This window comes from Scyliorhinus canicula, chromosome 2 (assembly GCF_902713615.1).
Source record: "Scyliorhinus canicula chromosome 2, sScyCan1.1, whole genome shotgun sequence".
Classification (NCBI taxonomy): domain Eukaryota; kingdom Metazoa; phylum Chordata; class Chondrichthyes; order Carcharhiniformes; family Scyliorhinidae; genus Scyliorhinus; species Scyliorhinus canicula.
In genome coordinates, this window is record NC_052147.1 from 288,209,933 (window position 1) to 288,229,142 (window position 19,210).

General features: G+C 52.1%; 1 protein-coding gene across 2 annotated transcripts in view; it reads left to right on the forward strand.

Annotated features, from left to right (window-relative positions):
* The first annotated feature begins 1,183 nt into the window (after positions 1-1,183).
* ankzf1 (ankyrin repeat and zinc finger peptidyl tRNA hydrolase 1) overlaps positions 1,184-19,210 on the forward strand; it is a 66,504-nt gene continuing 48,477 nt past the window's right edge. Inside the window, exons 1-3 of one of the 2 annotated variants that reach the window (XM_038790224.1) lie at positions 1,184-1,551; positions 7,148-7,244; positions 8,377-8,589. In XM_038790224.1, the coding sequence (XP_038646152.1) occupies positions 8,377-8,589 (213 nt within the window). In that variant the 5' untranslated portion in view covers positions 1,184-1,551; positions 7,148-7,244. Of the gene's footprint in view, positions 1,552-7,147; positions 7,245-8,376; positions 8,598-19,210 lie in introns of both variants that reach the window. The other variant, XM_038790223.1, reaches the window with a different exon arrangement.

Below are 19,210 nucleotides of genomic sequence, written 5' to 3' on the forward strand. Positions count from 1 at the left end.
TGAGGGGGGAGAGGAACGTTAGTGAGGGAGGGAGAGGGAGGGAGAGAGAGAGAGAGAGAGAGAGACAGACAGACAGACGGACGGACGGCTGTAGTAACCTGCACCCTTTTTATTCCTGATCTCTACCCATATAGCCTCGCTGCCCTCCGAGGTGTCCTCCCGTAGTACAGCTGTGATATTTTCCTTAACCAGTAGCGCAACTCCACCACCCCTTTTACATCCTCCTCTATCTCGCCATAAACATCTGTATCCTGGAAAGTTTAACTGCCAATCCTGTCCCTCCCTCAACCAAATCTCTGTAATAGCAACCGTTGGCACGGTGGCACAGTGGGTAGCACTGTTGTTTCACAGCTCCAGGGTCCCATGGTCGATTCCCGGCTTGGGTCACTGTCTGTGTGGAGTCTGCACGTTCTCCCTGTGTCTGTGTGGGTTTCCTCCGGGCGCTCCACTTTCCTCCCCACAAGTCCCGAAAGATGTGCTGTTAGGTGAATTGGACATTCTGAATTCTCCCTCTGTGTCCCCGAACAGGCGGCGGAATGTGGCGACGAGGGGATTTTCACAGTAACTTCATTGCAGTGTTAATGAAGCCGACTTGTGACAATAAAGATTTTTTAAAAAATCATTGTTCCAAGTACTAATCGAGGCTCTAAATTCATCTGCCTTCCCTGTTATAAAGAATAAATAAAAATTACAGCACAGGAACAGGCCCTTCGGCCCTCCAAGCCTGCGCCGATCCAGATCCTCTATCTAAAACTGTCGCCTATTTTCTAAGAATCCGTATCCCTCTGCTTCCTGCCCATTCATGTATCTGTCTGGATACATCTTAAATGACGCTATGGTTCCCGCCTCTACCACCTCCGCCTGCAATGCGTTCCAGGCACCCACCACCCTCTGCGTAAAGAACTTTCCGCGCACATCTCCCTTAAACTTTTCCCCCCTCGCCTTGAACTCGTGACCCCCTTGTAATTGACACCCATTCTGGGAAAAAGCTTCTTGCTATCCACCCTGTCTATACCTCTCAATGAGGTCCCCCCTCAATCTCAGTCTTTCTAATGAAAATAATCCTAATCTACTGAACCTCTCTTCATAGCTAGCACCCTCCATACCAGGCAACATCCTGGTGAACCTCCTCTGCACCTTTTCCAAAGCATCCACATCCTTTTGGTAATGTGGCGACCAGAACCGTATGCAGTATTCCAAATACTTCTCGCATTGAAACAAATACACTTCAGACGACCAATCCCACTGTGTTCATCCACATCTCCCTGTCTGCTCTACCTCGGAGTGCAGAGTTAATGTCCCTGTCTGCTCTACCTCGGAGTACAGAGTTAATGTCCCTGTCTGCTCTACCTCGGAGTGCACAGTTAATGGGCTCTCACGGTGTGGATTGCTGTACATTATATGTAATATATAAATTGTGTATTAAACAACTAATGTGTAATTTCCGGTATAGAGGATGATGTGGTCTGTGAAGGACGGGCACAGCTCGAGGTCTCTGACAAGATGTCCTGCTCCACATGTCATTACACCTTCGACAACCGAGAAGACCAGGTAAAGACCAAGCGATGGCCTGTTCTCACTTACACTTACCCTGGGCGATGGGCTGTGCCTTCTCCAGGGTTACCCTGGGCGATGGGCTGTGCCTTCTCCAGGGTTCCCCTGGGCGATGGGCTGTGTGTTCTCCAGGGTTACCCCGGGCGATGGGCTGTGCCTTCTCCAGGGTTACCCTGGGCGATGGACTGTGTGCTCTCCAGGGTTACCCTGGGCGATGGACTGTGTGCTCTCCAGGGTTCCCCCGGGCGATGGGCTGTGTGCTCTCCAGGGTTACCCCGGGCGATGGGCTGTGTGCTCTCCAGGGTTACCCCGGGCGATGGGCTGTGCGTTCTCCAGGGTTACCCCGGGCGATGGGCTGTGCGTTCTCCAGGGTTACCCCGGGCGATGGGCTGTGCGTTCTCCAGGGTTACCCCGGGCGATGGGCTGTGCGTTCTCCAGGGTTACCCCGGGCGATGGGCTGTGCGTTCTCCAGGGTTACCCTGGGCGATGGGCTGTGCGTTACCCTGGGCGATGGGCTGTACGTTACCCTGGGCGATGGGCTGTGCGTTCTCCAGGGTTCCCCTGGGCGATGGGCTGTGCGTTCTCCAGGGTTACCCTGGGCGATGGGCTGTGTGTTCTCCAGGGTTACCCTGGGCGATGGACTGTGTGCTCTCCAGGGTTACCCTGGGCGATGGGCTGTGTGCTCTCCAGGGTTACCCTGGGCGATGGACTGTGCGTTACCCTGGGCGATGGGCTGTGTGTTCTCCAGGGTTCCCCCGGGCGATGGGCTGTACGTTCTCCAGGGTTCCCCTGGGCGATGGGCTGTGCGTTCTCCAGGGTTACCCTGGGCGATGGACTGTGCGTTCTCCAGGGTTACCCTGGGCGATGGACTGTGCGTTCTCCAGGGTTACCCTGGGCGATGGACTGTGCGTTCTCCAGGGTTACCCTGGGCGATGGGCTGTGTGTTCTCCAGGGTTACCCTGGGCGATGGGCTGTGTGTTCTCCAGGGTTACCCCGGGCGATGGGCTGTGTGCTCTCCAGGGTTACCCTGGGCGATGAACTGTGTGTTCTCCAGGGTTCCCCTGGGTGATGAGCTGTGTGTTCTCCAGGGTTCCCCTGGGCGATGGGCTGTGCGTTCTCCAGGGTTACCCTGGGCGATGGACTGTGCGTTCTCCAGGGTTACCCTGGGCGATGGACTGTGCGTTCTCCAGGGTTACCCTGGGCGATGGGCTGTGTGTTCTCCAGGGTTACCCTGGGCGATGGGCTGTGTGTTCTCCAGGGTTACCCCGGGCGATGGGCTGTGTGCTCTCCAGGGTTACCCTGGGCGATGAACTGTGTGTTCTCCAGGGTTCCCCTGGGCGATGAGCTGTGTGTTCTCCAGGGTTCCCCTGGGCGATGGGCTGTGCGTTACCCTCGGCGATGGGCTGTACGTTCTCCAGGGTTACCCCGGGTGATGGGCTGTGCGTTCTCCAGGGTTACCAAAGAACAGTACAGCACAGGAACAGGCCCTTCGGCCCTCCAAGCCTGTACCAGTCATGATACCAACCTTGGCTAAAACCCTCAGCCCTTCCTTGTGCCGTATCCCTCTATACCCATCCTATCCATGTGTTTGTCAAGATGCCTTTTGAACGCCGTTAATGTATCTGTTTCCACAGCCTCCCCTGGCAACGCATTCCAGGCACTCACCACCCTCTGTGTAAAAACCCTGCCTCACACATCTCCTCTAAACTTTGCCCCATGCACCTTAAACCTAAGCCCCCTGGTGACTGACCCCGCCACCCTTGGAAAGAGTGCCTGCCCATCCACTCTATCCATGTACCTCCATAATCTTGCAGACCTCTATCAGGTCCCCCCTCAACCTCTGTCTTTCCAATAAAAACAGCCCGAGTCTCAATAGCCTCTCCACATAGCTAACACCCTCCATCCCAGGCAACATCCTGGTAAACCTCCCCTGCACCCTCTCCAAAGCCTCCACATCCTTCTGGTAGTGTGGCGACCAGAATTGTGCGCAATATTCCAAATGCGGCCGTACCAAGGTTCTATACAACTGTCACATGTTTTTATAATCGATGCCCTGTCCAATGAAGGCAAGCATTCCGTATGCTTTCTTAACTACCTTGTCCACTTGTGTTGCCACTTTCGAAGATTTGTGGGCCTGCACGCCTAGATCTCTCTGACTTTCTATATTCTTAATAGGTTTGCCATTTACAGTATATTTCCCCTCTGTGAGACCTACCAAAATGCATTCCCTCACATATGTCTGGATTAAACTCCATTTGCCATTTCTCTGCCCAAGTCTCCAACCTATCTATGTCCTGCTGTATCCTCTGACAATCCTCAATATTATCTGCAACTCCACCAACATTGGTGTCATCTTACTAATCAGACTGGCTATATTTTCCTTCAAATCGCTTATGTACACTACAGAGGCCCCAGGACAGATCCCTGTGGAACACCACTAGTCACAACCCTTCATTCAGAAAAACACCATTCTACTGCTACACTTTGCCTTCTGTGACCGAGCCAGTTCTGTATCCATCTTACCACCTCATCTCTGATCCCGTGTGACTTCACCTTTTGTACCAGTCTGCCATGAGGCACCTTGTCAGAGGCCTTACTGAAGTCCGGAGCAGGCTCGAGGGGCCAGATGGCCTACCCCTGCTCCTAGTTCTTGTGTTCCAAGTAAACAACATCCACCGCCCTCCCCTCATCAATCATCTTTGTTCCCTCCTCAAAAAACTCGATCAAGTTAGTGAGGCACAAACTCCCCTTCACAAATTTATGCTGTCTATCGCTAATGAGTCCATTTGTTTCCAAATGGGTATAAATCCTGTCCCTGAGAGTTCTCGCCAATAATTTACTGACTACCGACGTGATTTCCCGGAATATCCCTGCTGCCTTTCTTAAACAAAGGCACCACGTTAACTATTCTCCAGTCGTCTGGGATCTCGCCTGTGGCCGATGAGAATGTGAAAAGGAAAAGATAATTGACAAATGTGGGTCTGTCATAGGCGAGTGGAGAATTTATTATGAGGAATAGGAAAATGACAGAGAAACTAAACATTTCCTTGGTGTCTCTTCACAATGGAAGAAACAGAATATGTCCCAGTGATACTGGGGAACTAAGGGACTTGAGGAACAGAAATAAAGTGGCATTAATGAAGAGGAAGTACGCAAAACATTAATTAGATTAAAGGTTGACAAATTCCTTGGATCGCGATCAGATAAGCTACATCCCAGGGTGCTGAAGGAGGTGGTTATAGAGATAGTGGATGCATTGGTGATTACCTTTCAGAGATTCAGCATAGGTTCCTGCTGACTGGAAAGTCACAAATGTAACCCTGCTATTTACAACAGGAGGGAGAGAGAAACAGAACTTGAGATCTGTTAGTTTGAGGTTAATAATCGGGAAAATATTATCATCTTTTATAAAGGATGTGACAACTGGGAACATGGGTCAATGCTGAGGCTACAGCGATGTGCAATCTGTATAAATGATTTGGGTGTGGGAAGCAGATGTAATATTTCCAAAGCTATCAGGTCTTCGGCACGGGCAACAAATGCTGGAGGAGAGGTTGGATAAACTCGGTTTGTTCTCACTGGAACAAAGGAGAGTGAGGGGCGACCTGACAGAGTCTACAAAATTGAGGGGCATAGACAGAGTGGATAGTCAGAGACTTTTCCCCAGGGTAGAGGGGTCAATTACTGGGGAGCATTAGTTTAAGGTGCGAGGGGCAAGGTTTAGAGGAGATATACGAGGCAAGTTTTTTTACACAGAGGGTAGTGGGTGTCTGAAACTCACTGCCGGAGGAGGTGGTGGAAGCAGGGACAATAGTGACATTTAAGGGGCATCTTGATAAATACATGAATAGGATGGGAATAGAGGGATACGGTCCCTGGAAGTGTGGAAGATTGTAGTTTAGTCAGGCAGCATGGTCGGCATAGGCTTGGAGGGCCGAAGGGCCTGTTCCTGTGCTGTACTTTTCTTTGTTCTTTTCTTCTTGTTCTAGCCCATTAAATAATGTTTCTAAGTTTTGGTTTCCTTTCCTATGGGAGGACATCATTGCAATCGAAGGAGTGCAACAGAGGTTCAGCAGACTGGTCCCCAGGGTGGACAGATTGTCTTTTGAAGAGAGGCTGCTTAGGCTGGGGTTGTTTTCCTTGGAGTAGGGAAGGCTGGGGGTGGGGGACCTGATCACGAGAGTGATCCCTGGAATGAAAGACTTGTCGTATGAGGAGTGATTGTGGACTCTGGGCCTGTACTCGCTGGAGGTTAGAAGGATGAGGGGGGGATCTTGTTGAAACTTACAGGATACTGCGAGGCCTGGATAGAGTGGACGTGGAGAGGATGTTTCCACTTGTAGGAAAAACTAGAAGCAGACGACACAATCTCAGACTAAAGGGACGATCCTTTAAAACAGAGATGAGGATGAATTTCTTCAGCCAGAGGGTGGTGAATCTGTGGAACTCTTTGCCGCAGAAGGCTGTGGAGGCCAAATCACTGAGTGTCTTTAAGACAGAGATAGATCAGTTCTTGATGAATAAGGGGATCAGGGGATATGGGGAGAAGGCAGGAGAATGGGGATGAGAAAAATATCAGCCATGATTGAATGGCGGAGCAGACTCGATGGGCCGAGTGGCCTAATCCTGCTCCTGTGTCTTATGATCAGGGTGTACAAAATTATGAGGGACATAGATGGATAGGAGAGGTCAATAACCAGGGGGTAACAATTGGGATTTGTGGAAAAACCTTTTCACCCAGAGGGTGGTGGGAATCTGGAACTCGCTGCCGGGAAGGGTGGTGGAGGTGGGAACCCTCACAACATTTGAGAAGCAGTTAGATCAGCAGTTGAAACACCACAGTATACAGGATTATAGACCGTGTGCTGGAAAATGGGATAAGAATGGATAGGGGCTTGATGGCTGGCGCAGACTAGATGGGCCAAAGGGCCTCGCTGTGCTCCAAAACTCTGAGATTGAGGAAACCTTCCCTGTATTCTCCAGTTTCGAAGTGATCTCATTGAAAGTTACAAGATTCTGTACTGGATGTGACCTGGCTGTGCTGTGAGAGATGTGGAGAGGACGGCTCCCCTGGCTGGTGAGTCAGGAACCAGTGGACACAGTCTCAGAGTAAGGGGCAGACCATTTAATACCGAGATCAAGGAGAAATTCATCACCCGAGAGGGGGGTGGGGGGAGTCTTTGAAATCCTCTCTCCCAGAGGGCTGTAGAAAGCTCAGCAAGAAGAAATCAATAGAATTGTGGATATGGGATAATGGGGAAAGAACCACGGGCAATGGGGATAGTGCGAAAGATGGTAAACAATCAGCCATGATGGAGCGACCTAATGTGCTCTTTATCCACTCTGGTCAATACCTTTTATCATCTTATACATAATGCAAACATTGCAGAGCCATGAAGGTTGTTCAACCCAGAAGCCGGGTTGTTCGTCGGAAGTTGTCATTGGCAACATCTTCTAATTGAACAAAACATTCCAAATGCAGGACTGATTGAAACTGGAGATCAGAAAGGAAATTGGATACGTCATTAAATGTGCTGCATCCGCAAATTTGTTCACTTAGCACAACTAACTTTCTCTCTCTATCTATCTCGAGACGGAACACTACAAACTGGACTGGCACAGGTTTAACCTGAGGCAAAGGCTCCTGGGAGCTCAACCCATTAGCGCAGAGAACTTCGAGAAAATAGCAGGTACCAGATTCTCAATTCATATTGGATTTAGTTAGAGCATATTTAACTACCCTGACAATGGCACCGAGAGCTTTACTCTGTATCTAACCCCGTGCTGTACCTGTCCTGGGAGTGTTTGATGGGGACAGTGCAGAGAGAGATTTACTCTGTATCTAACCCCGTGCTGTACCTGTCCTGGGAGTGTTTGATGGGGACAGTGTAGAGGGAGCTTTACTCTGTATCTAACCCCGTGCTGTACCTGCCCTGGGAGTGTTTGATGGGGACAGTGTAGAGGGAGCTTTACTCTGTATCTAACCCCGTGCTGTACCTGTCCTGGGAGTGTTTGATGGGGACAGTGTAGAGGGAGCTTTACTGCCTCTCAAACCCGTGCTGAACCTGTCCTGGGAGTGTTTGATGGGGTCAGTGTCAAGGGAGCTTTACTCTGTATCTAACCCCGTGCTGTACCTGTCCTGGGAGTGTTTGATGGGGTCAGTGTAGAGAGAGCTTTACTCTCTATCTAACCCTGTGCTGTACCTGTCCTGGGAGTGTTTGATGGGGCAGTGTAGAGGGAGCTTTACTCTCTATCTAACCCTGTGCTGTACCTGTCCTGGGAGTGTTTGATGGGGTCAGTGTAGAGGGAGCTTTACTCTGTATCTAATCCCGTGCTGTACCTATCCTGGGAGTGTTTGATGGGGACAGTGTAGAGGGAGCTTTACTCTGTATCTAACCCTGTGCTGTACCTGTCCTGGGAGTGTTTGATGGGGACAGTGTAGAGGGAGCTTTACTCTGTATCTAACCCCGTGCTGTACCTGTCCTGGGAGTGTTTGATGGGGACAGTGTAGAGGGAGCTTTACTCTGTATCTAACCCCGTGCTGTACCTGTCCTGGGAGTGTTTGATGGGGACAGTATAGAGGGAGCTTTACTCTGTATCTAACCCCGTGCTGTACCTGTCCTGGGAGTGTTTGATGGGGACAGTGTAGAGGGAGCTTTACTCTGTATCTAACCCCGTGCTGTACCTGTCCTGGGATTGTTTGATGGGGACAGTGTAGTGGTAGCATTACTCTGGTTTTCCCCTCTGATACCAGTGCCTTCTTGTCTCCCGAGATCCAGTCTTTGCTTTGGGTTGCTGTCATTTGAGAACTTTCTGTTTCAGATGAGATCTCCAGTATTTCCGGCTCTGATTCTGAACCCTCTGATTCTGACCCTGAGCCTGAGCGGCTACTTGGCCGGTGCATCCAGAATGTTCCTTGTCCTGCAGATGAAGATCCTCCTACAGGAGAGAAGCAACGAGGTCGGCGGGCACATCGAGTTATCTTCCAGACTGAGGAGGGCGAGAATCTCTCCGTTTATCGCTGTATCCTGCAGGGTAAGCAGGTAAGCAACCTCCCCGGACAGGCGCCGGAATGTGGCGACTAGGGGCTTTTCACAGTAACTTCATTGAAGCCTACTTGTGACAATAAGTGATTTTCATTTCATTTCATTTTTCAACTGGCTCTGCTTACTCTGCGAACCATCGCCCTCTCCACAGTGCAGCTCATGAAATATGCTTAAAATATTGTCACTGTTTTGGAAATGGGTCATCCAATTTTCACAATAAGATCCCACACAGCAATGCAATAATAACTATCTGACTAAAAGTTTCTACAGGTATTGGAGGCTTTGGAGAGAGTACAGAAAAGGTTTACCTGGATGTTGACTGGTATGGAGGGTATTAGCTATGAGGAGAGATTGAATAAACTGGGATTGTTCTCCCTAGAGAGATGGAGGCTGAGGGGTGACCTGATAGAAGTTTCTAAAATTATTAGGGGTATAGATAGGGTGAACAGTTGGAGGCTTTTTCCCAGGGCGGAAATGACAATTACAAGGGGACACAGGTTCAAGGGGAGGGGGGGAAAGGTTCAGTGGAGATGTGCAGGACGAATGTTGGAAGACTTCTGATTGATGTTTTTGTGGACTCAGCTCCACTTAACCCGCCCGCTCACCAGAACCCTTAATTCCTTTACTGTTCAAAAATCTATCTACCTTGGCCTGAACGAGGTAGCCTCAACTGCTTCACTGGGCAAGGAATTCCATAGATTCACAACCCTTTGGGTGAAGAAGTTCCTCCTAAACTCAGCCCTAAATCTACTTCCCCTTATTTTGAAATGAAAATCGCTTATTGTCACGAGTAAGCTTCAATGAAGTTACTGTGAAAAGCCCCTAGTTGCCACATTCCGGCGCCTGTTCGGGGAGGCTGGTACGGGAATCGAACCGTGCTGCTGGCCTGCTTGGTCTGCTTTAAAAGCCAGCGATTTAGCCTTGTGAGCTAAACCAGCCCCTGAGCTAATGCCCCCTAGTTCTGCTTCCACCTGCCAGTGGAAACAACCTGCCCGCATCTATCCTATCTATTCCCTTCATAATTTTAAATGTTTCTATAAGATCCCCCCTCGTTCTTCTAAATTCCAATGAATACAGTCCCAGTCTACTCAACCTCTCCTCATATGCCAATCCTCACAACTCCGGAATCTACCTAGTAAATCTCCTCTGCACCCTCTCCAGTGCCAGTAAGTCCTTTCTCAAGTAAGGAAACCAAAACTGTACACAGTACTCCAGGTGTGGCCTCACCAGCACCCTATACAGCTGCAACATAACCTCCCAAACAGGCGCCGGAATGTGGTGACTAGGGGCTTTTCACAGTAACTTCATTGAAGCCTACTCGTGACAATAGCGATTTTCATTTCGTCTCCAAGTCCTTCCCTCCAGCAATGAAGGACAAAATTCCATTTGCCGCCTTAATCACCTGCAAACCAGCTTTTTGCGATTCATGCACTAGGACACCCAGGTCCCTCTGCACAGCAGCATGCTGCAATTTTTTACCATTTGAATAATAATCCATTTTGCTGTTATTCCTACAAAAATGGATGACCTCACATTTACCAACTTTGTACTCCATCTGCCAGACACTTACCCACTCACTTAAACTATCTTTATCCCTCTGCAGAGTTTGTGGCCTCTGCACACTTGGCTTTAACACTCATCTTAGTGTCATCTGCCAACTTTGCAACATGATTATAATCTTTATTATTGTCACAAGTAGGCTTACATTAACACTGCGATGAAGTTACTGTGAAAATCCCCTAGTCGCCACATTCCGGCGTCTGTTCGGGTACACGGAGGGAGAATTCAGAATGTCCAAATTACCTAACAGCACGTCTTTCGGGACTTGTGGGAGGAAACCGGAGCACCCGGAGGAAACCCACGCAGACACGGGGAGAACGTGCAGACTCCGCACAGACAGTGACCAAGTGGGGAATCGAACCTGGGACCCTGGAGCTGTGAAGCCACAGTGCTCGAACCACTTTTACATCATCCATGTAAAAGAAGAAAGAAAACAGAAGTACAGATCTATTATAAAGGATGTGTTAACTGATCACGAAGAAACCAGTGAGATGGGACAGAGAAACATGGATTTATGTAAGGGAAATCATAAATAGCAGAAAAGATGAGGGAGAACCAATCGATGTGAATTTGGACTTTCAGAAGGTTATTTTTCCCTTTTTTTGAAACTTTAAAGTACCTCGGGCGGCCACCGTCATCGACCCTCCCATTGTCACCTTTCAGCAACCCCTTCCCTGTCAGTAGTCTACCCCCCCCCCCCACCCCATAACAAAATAACCACCAGCTCACCCCCCACTATGCTTCCATCAGCTAACCAACCAACGGCCCCCAACCCAGTGCAAAAGTGATTCTCACAAACTGCCCACAAAAATACAAAGCAGGAACATACCCCCCAGAGTTCAATGTCCTCCTCCTGCCAGTCCATTGTCTCTAACAAATTCCATCACCTCCACTGGCGACCCAAAGTAGAGTTCCGGCCTTCATATGTTACCTGCAAACAGCTGGGTACAACATGCCAAACTTCACCCCCTTAAAGAGGGCCGCCTTCACCTTGTTGAAGCTCGCCCTTTTTTTGGCCAGCTCTGCACCCAGGTCCTGATAGACGCGCGTCGTGCTTACCTTCCCAAGTACCGCGCTTCGTCTGCCTGGCCCACCTCAAAATCCGTCTCTTGTCCAAGAACCGGTGCAGGCAGACCACCATCGCCCCCAGCGGCTCGTTCCTCGGCAGCGCCCTGCGCCCTGAACCGGTGCAGGCAGACCACCATCACCCCCAGCGGCTCGTTCCTCGGCAGCACCCTGTGGCAGCGCCCTGCGCCCTGAACCGGTGCAGGCAGACCACCATCACCCCCAGCGGCTCGTTCCTCGGCAGCACCCTGTGGCAGCGCCCTGCGCCCTGAACCGGTGCAGGCAGACCACCATCGCCCCCAGCGGCTCGTTCCTCGGCAGGGCCCTGTGGCAGCGCCCTGTGCGCCTGGTCCACTTCCAGGGGCTGAACAAATGTCCCCACTCCCAGCCGCTTCTCAAACACCCGCGCCACATATGCGCCGGCGTCCGCTCCCTCACTGCCCTCCGGCAGGCCCACGACTCTAATGTTCTGCCCACACGATCTATTCTCCAGGTCCTCCACCTTCTCCCGCAGCCTCCTTTGTTGGTCTCTTATCAACTCCATCTCCTCTGCCATCAAGGCAAGTTGCTCCTCGTGTACCCCCATCACCTCCTCCACCTTCTGGATCACCTGGACCTCTAACCTCACCTCCATGCGGTCGATCCCCACCTAAAGAACAAAGAAAAGTACAGCACAGGAACAGGCCATTCGTCCCTCCAAGCCCGTGCCGACCATGCTGCCCGACTAAACTACAATCTTCTACACTTCTGGGGTCTGTATCCCTCTATTCCCATCCTATTCATGTATTTGTCGAGATGCCCCTTAAATGTCACTATGGTCCCTGCTTCCACCCCCTCCTCCGGCAGCGAGTTCCAGGCACCCACTACCCTCTGTAAAAAAAACTTGCCTCGTACATCTCCTCTAAACCTTGCCCCTCGCACCTTAAACCTATGCTCCCCAGTAATTGACCCCTCTACCCTCCAAGATCTGCTTCCTCTTCTGGGCAAATTTCCCATGGAGGAAGACTACGAACTGCTCCGTCGACCACTGGGCAGGCAGGATCGAACCCTGACCTTCTGCCATCTTCCCCTGTGTCATAGGCACCACACCAACTTTCAACAATAATTCCCTCATTTATCGACCGCTTATGGTTCACCGACCCACACACCAGTGAGATACGCTCTACCCCGTTAGCCGGGGAAAGGTCCAAAAAGTGGGGCAGCACGGTAGCATGGTGGTTAGCATAAATGCTTCACAACTCCAGGGTCCCAGGTTCGGTTCCCGGCTGGGTCACTGTCTGTGCGGAGTCTGCACGTCCTCCCCGTGTGTGCGTGGGTTTCCTCCGGGTGCTCCGGTTTCCTCCCACAGTCCAAAGATGTGCGGGTTAGGTAGATTGGCCGTGTTAAATTGCCCGTAGTGTCCTAAAAAGTAAGGTTGGGGGGGGGGGGGGGGGGGGGGGTTGTTGGGTTACGGGTATAGGGTGGATACGTGGGTTTGAGTGGGGGGATCATTGCTCGGCACAACATCGAGGGCCGAAGGGCCAGTTCTGTGCTGTACTGTTCTATGTTCTAAGTCCTCCACGAGCGGGAGACACCAAATGTGCGACCACACGCACCATGGCCGCCACCGGAAGTCGCAGGATCACAATTGTTACAAAGCAGAATGAGGCCGAATGAGCAACTCACAGAGCTCCCAGTGACCCAGCTCCAAATGAGCAGCTCACAGAGCTCCCAGTGCCCCAGCTCCGAATGAGCAATTACAGAGCTCCCAGTGCCCCAGCTCCGAATGAGCAATTACAGAGCTCCCAGTGACCCAGCTCCGAATGAGCAATTACAGAGCTCCCAGTGACCCACCTCCGAATGAGCAATTACAGAGCTCCCAGTGCCCCAGCTCCGAATGAGCAATTACAGAGCTCCCAGTGACCCAGCTCCGAATGAGCAATTACAGAGCTCCCAGTGCCCCAGCTCCGAATGAGCAATTACAGAGCTCCCAGTGACCCAGCTCCGAATGAGCAATTACAGAGCTCCCAGTGACCCAACTCCGAATGAGCAATTACAGAGCTCCCAGTGATCCAGCTCCGAATGAGCAATTACAGAGCTCCCAGTGATCCAGCTCCGAATGAGCAACTCAGAGCTCCCAGTGATCCAGCTCCGAATGAGCAGCTCACAGAGCTCCCAGTGACCCAGCTCCGAATGAGCAATTACAGAGCTCCCAGTGATCCAGCTCCGAATGAGGAATTACAGAGCTCCCAGTGACCCAGCTCCGAATGAGAAGCTCACAGAGCTCCCAGTGACCCAGCTCCGAATGAGCAATTCACAGAGCTCCCAGTGATCCAGCTCCGAATGAGCAGCTCACAGAGCTCCCAGTGATCCAGCTCCGAATGAGCAATTACAGAGCTCCCAGTGACCCAGCTCCGAATGAGCAATTACAGAGCTCCCAGTGATCCAGCTCCGAATGAGCAGCTCACAGAGCTCCCAGTGACCCAGGTCCGAATGAGCAATTACAGAGCTCCCAGTGACCCAGCTCCGAATGAGCAATTACAGAGCTCCCAGTGATCCAGCTCCGAATGAGCAACTCACAGAGCTCCCAGTGATCCAGCTCCGAATGAGCAATTCACAGAGCTCCCAGTGACCCAGCTCCGAATGAGCAACTCACAGAGCTCCCAGTGATCCAGCTCCGAATGAGCAACTCACAGAGCTCCCAGTGATCCAGCTCCGAATGAGCAGCTCACAGAGCTCCCAGTGACCCAGCTCTGAATGAGCAATTACAGAGCTCCCAGTGACCCAGCTCCGAATGAGCAATTACAGAGCTCCCAGTGACCCAGCTCCGAATGAGCAGCTCACAGAGCTCCCAGTGACCCAGCTCCGAATGAGCAGCTCACAGAGCTCCCAGTGATCCAGCTCCGAATGAGCAGCTCACAGAGCTCCCAGTGATCCAGCTCCGAATGAGCAATTACAGAGCTCCCAGTGATCCAGCTCCGAATAAGCAACTCACAGAGCTCCCAGTGACCCAGCTCCGAATGAGCAATTACAGAGCTCCCAGTGATCCAGCTCCGAATGAGCAACTCACAGAGCTCCCAGTGATCCAGCTCCGAATGAGCAACTCACAGAGCTCCCAGTGCCCCAGCTCCGAATGAGCAATTACAGAGCTCCCAGTGATCCAGCTCCGAATGAGCAATTACAGAGCTCCCAGTGATCCAGCTCCGAATGAGCAACTCACAGAGCTCCCAGTGATCCAGCTCCGAATGAACAACTCACAGAGCTCCCAGTGACCCAGCTCCGAATGAGCAATTACAGAGCTCCCAGTGATCCAGCTCCGAATGAGCAGCTCACAGAGCTCCCAGTGACCCAGCTCCAAATGAGCAATTACAGAGCTCCCAGTGATCCAGCTCCAAATGAGCAATTACAGAGCTCCCAGTGATCCAGCTCCGAATGAGCAGCTCACAGAGCTCCCAGTGACCCAGCTCCAAATGAGCAATTACAGAGCTCCCAGTGATCCAGCTCTGAATGAGCAGCTCACAGAGCTCCCAGTGATCCAGCTCCGAATGAGCAGCTCACAGAGCTCCCAGTGCCCCAGCTCCGAATGAGCAATTACAGAGCTCCCAGTGCCCCAGCTCCGAATGAGCAATTACAGAGCTCCCAGTGATCCAGCTCCGAATGAGCAGCTCACAGAGCTCCCAGTGATCCAGCTCCGAATGAGCAATTACAGAGCTCCCAGTGATCCAGCTCCGAATGAGCAACTCAGAGCTCCCAGTGACCCAGCTCCGAATGAGCAATTACAGAGCTCCCAGTGATACAGCTCCGAATGAGCAGCTCACAGAGCTCCCAGTGATCCAGCTCCGAATGAGCAATTACAGAGCTCCCAGTGATCCAGCTCCGAATGAACAGCTCACAGAGCTCCCAGTGATCCAGCTCCGAATGAGCAATTACAGAGCTCCCAGTGACCCAGCTCCGAATGAGCAATTACAGAGCTCCCAGTGATCCAGCTCCGAATGAGCAATTACAGAGCTCCCAGTGACCCAGCTCCGAATGAGCAGCTCACAGAGCTCCCAGTGACCCAGCTCCGAATGAGCAATTACAGAGCTCCCAGTGACCCAGCTCCGAATGAGTAATTACAGAGCTCCCAGTGATCCAGCTCCGAATGAGCAATTACAGAGCTCCCAGTGACCCAGCTCCGAATGAGCAGCTCACAGAGCTCCCAGTGATCCAGCTCCGAATGAGTAATTACAGAGCTCCCAGTGATCCAGATCCGAATGAGCAATTACAGAGCTCCCAGTGATCCAGCTCCGAATGAGCAGCTCACAGAGCTCCCAGTGATCCAGCTCCGAATGAGCAATTACAGAGCTCCCAGTGATACAGCTCCAAATGAGCAGCTCACAGAGCTCCCAGTGACCCAGCTCCGAATGAGCAATTACAGAGCTCCCAGTGATCCAGCTCCGAATGAGCAATTACAGAGCTCCCAGTGACCCAGCTCCGAATGAGCAATTACAGAGCTCCCAGTGATCCAGCTCCGAATGAGGAATTACAGAGCTCCCAGTGACCCAGCTCCGAATGAGAAGCTCACAGAGCTCCCAGTGACCCAGCTCCGAATGAGCAATTCACAGAGCTCCCAGTGATCCAGCTCCGAATGAGCAGCTCACAGAGCTCCCAGTGATCCAGCTCCGAATGAGCAATTACAGAGCTCCCAGTGACCCAGCTCCGAATGAGCAATTACAGAGCTCCCAGTGATCCAGCTCCGAATGAGCAACTCACAGAGCTCCCAGTGATCCAGCTCCGAATGAGCAATTCACAGAGCTCCCAGTGACCCAGCTCCGAATGAGCAACTCACAGAGCTCCCAGTGATCCAGCTCCGAATGAGCAACTCACAGAGCTCCCAGTGATCCAGCTCCGAATGAGCAGCTCACAGAGCTCCCAGTGACCCAGCTCTGAATGAGCAATTACAGAGCTCCCAGTGACCCAGCTCCGAATGAGCAATTACAGAGCTCCCAGTGACCCAGCTCCGAATGAGCAGCTCACAGAGCTCCCAGTGACCCAGCTCCGAATGAGCAGCTCACAGAGCTCCCAGTGATCCAGCTCCGAATGAGCAGCTCACAGAGCTCCCAGTGATCCAGCTCCGAATGAGCAATTACAGAGCTCCCAGTGATCCAGCTCCGAATGAGCAACTCACAGAGCTCCCAGTGACCCAGCTCCGAATGAGCAATTACAGAGCTCCCAGTGATCCAGCTCCGAATGAGCAATTACAGAGCTCCCAGTGATCCAGCTCCGAATGAGCAACTCACAGAGCTCCCAGTGATCCAGCTCCGAATGAGCAACTCACAGAGCTCCCAGTGCCCCAGCTCCGAATGAGCAATTACAGAGCTCCCAGTGATCCAGCTCCGAATGAGCAATTACAGAGCTCCCAGTGATCCAGCTCCGAATGAGCAACTCACAGAGCTCCCAGTGATCCAGCTCCGAATGAGCAACTCACAGAGCTCCCAGTGACCCAGCTCCGAATGAGCAATTACAGAGCTCCCAGTGATCCAGCTCCGAATGAGCAGCTCACAGAGCTCCCAGTGACCCAGCTCCAAATGAGCAATTACAGAGCTCCCAGTGATCCAGCTCCGAATGAGCAGCTCACAGAGCTCCCAGTGACCCAGCTCCAAATGAGCAATTACAGAGCTCCCAGTGATCCAGCTCTGAATGAGCAGCTCACAGAGCTCCCAGTGATCCAGCTCCGAATGAGCAGCTCACAGAGCTCCCAGTGCCCCAGCTCCGAATGAGCAATTACAGAGCTCCCAGTGCCCCAGCTCCGAATGAGCAATTACAGAGCTCCCAGTGATCCAGCTCCGAATGAGCAGCTCACAGAGCTCCCAGTGATCCAGCTCCGAATGAGCAATTACAGAGCTCCCAGTGATCCAGCTCCGAATGAACAACTCACAGAGCTCCCAGTGATCCAGCTCCGAATGAGCAATTACAGAGCTCCCAGTGACCCAGCTCCGAATGAGCAATTACAGAGCTCCCAGTGATCCAGCTCCGAATGAGCAATTACAGAGCTCCCAGTGACCCAGCTCCGAATGAGCAGCTCACAGAGCTCCCAGTGATCCAGCTCCGAATGAGCAACTCACAGAGCTCCCAGTGATCCAGCTCCGAATGAGCAGCTCACAGAGCTCCCAGTGACCCAGCTCTGAATGAGCAATTACAGAGCTCCCAGTGACCCAGCTCCGAATGAGCAATTACAGAGCTCCCAGTGACCCAGCTCCGAATGAGCAGCTCACAGAGCTCCCAGTGACCCAGCTCCGAATGAGCAGCTCACAGAGCTCCCAGTGATCCAGCTCCGAATGAGCAGCTCACAGAGCTCCCAGTGATCCAGCTCCGAATGAGCAATTACAGAGCTCCCAGTGATCCAGCTCCGAATAAGCAACTCACAGAGCTCCCAGTGACCCAGCTCCGAATGAGCAATTACAGAGCTCCCAGTGATCCAGCTCCGAATGAGCAACTCACAGAGCTCCCAGTGATCCAGCTCCGAATGAGCAACTCACAGAGCTCCCAGTGCCCCAGCTCCGAATGAGCAATTACAGAGCTCCCAGTGATCCAGCTCCGAATGAGCAATTACAGAGCTCCCAGTGATCCAGCTCCGAATGAGCAACTCACAGAGCTCCCAGTGATCCAGCTCCGAATGAACAACTCACAGAGCTCCCAGTGACCCAGCTCCGAATGAGCAATTACAGAGCTCCCAGTGATCCAGCTCCGAATGAGCAGCTCACAGAGCTCCCAGTGACCCAGCTCCAAATGAGCAATTACAGAGCTCCCAGTGATCCAGCTCCAAATGAGCAATTACAGAGCTCCCAGTGATCCAGCTCCGAATGAGCAGCTCACAGAGCTCCCAGTGACCCAGCTCCAAATGAGCAATTACAGAGCTCCCAGTGATCCAGCTCTGAATGAGCAGCTCACAGAGCTCCCAGTGATCCAGCTCCGAATGAGCAGCTCACAGAGCTCCCAGTGCCCCAGCTCCGAATGAGCAATTACAGAGCTCCCAGTGCCCCAGCTCCGAATGAGCAATTACAGAGCTCCCAGTGATCCAGCTCCGAATGAGCAGCTCACAGAGCTCCCAGTGATCCAGCTCCGAATGAGCAATTACAGAGCTCCCAGTGATCCAGCTCCGAATGAGCAACTCACAGAGCTCCCAGTGACCCAGCTCCGAATGAGCAATTACAGAGCTCCCAGTGATACAGCTCCGAATGAGCAGCTCACAGAGCTCCCAGTGATCCAGCTCCGAATGAGCAATTACAGAGCTCCCAGTGATCCAGCTCCGAATGAACAGCTCACAGAGCTCCCAGTGATCCAGCTCCGAATGAGCAATTACAGAGCTCCCAGTGACCCAGCTCCGAATGAGCAATTACAGAGCTCCCAGTGATCCAGCTCCGAATGAGCAATTACAGAGCTCCCAGTGACCCAGCTCCGAATGAGCAGCTCACAGAGCTCCCAGTGACCCAGCTCCGAATGAGCAATTACAGAGCTCCCAGTGACCCAGCTCCGAATGAGTAATTACAGAGCTCCCAGTGATCCAGCTCCGAATGAGCAATTACAGAGCTCCCAGTGACCCAGCTCCGAATGAGCAGCTCACAGAGCTCCCAGTGATCCAGCTCCGAATGAGTAATTACAGAGCTCCCAGTGATCCAGATCCGAATGAGCAATTACAGAGCTCCCAGTGATCCAGCTCCGAATGAGCAGCTCACAGAGCTCCCAGTGATCCAGCTCCGAATGAGCAATTACAGAGCTCCCAGTGATACAGCTCCAAATGAGCAGCTCACAGAGCTCCCAGTGACCCAGCTCCGAATGAGCAATTACAGAGCTCCCAGTGATCCAGCTCCGAATGAGCAATTACAGAGCTCCCAGTGACCCAGCTCCGAATGAGCAATTACAGAGCTCCCAGTGATCCAGCTCCGAATGAGGAATTACAGAGCTCCCAGTGACCCAGCTCCGAATGAGAAGCTCACAGAGCTCCCAGTGACCCAGCTCCGAATGAG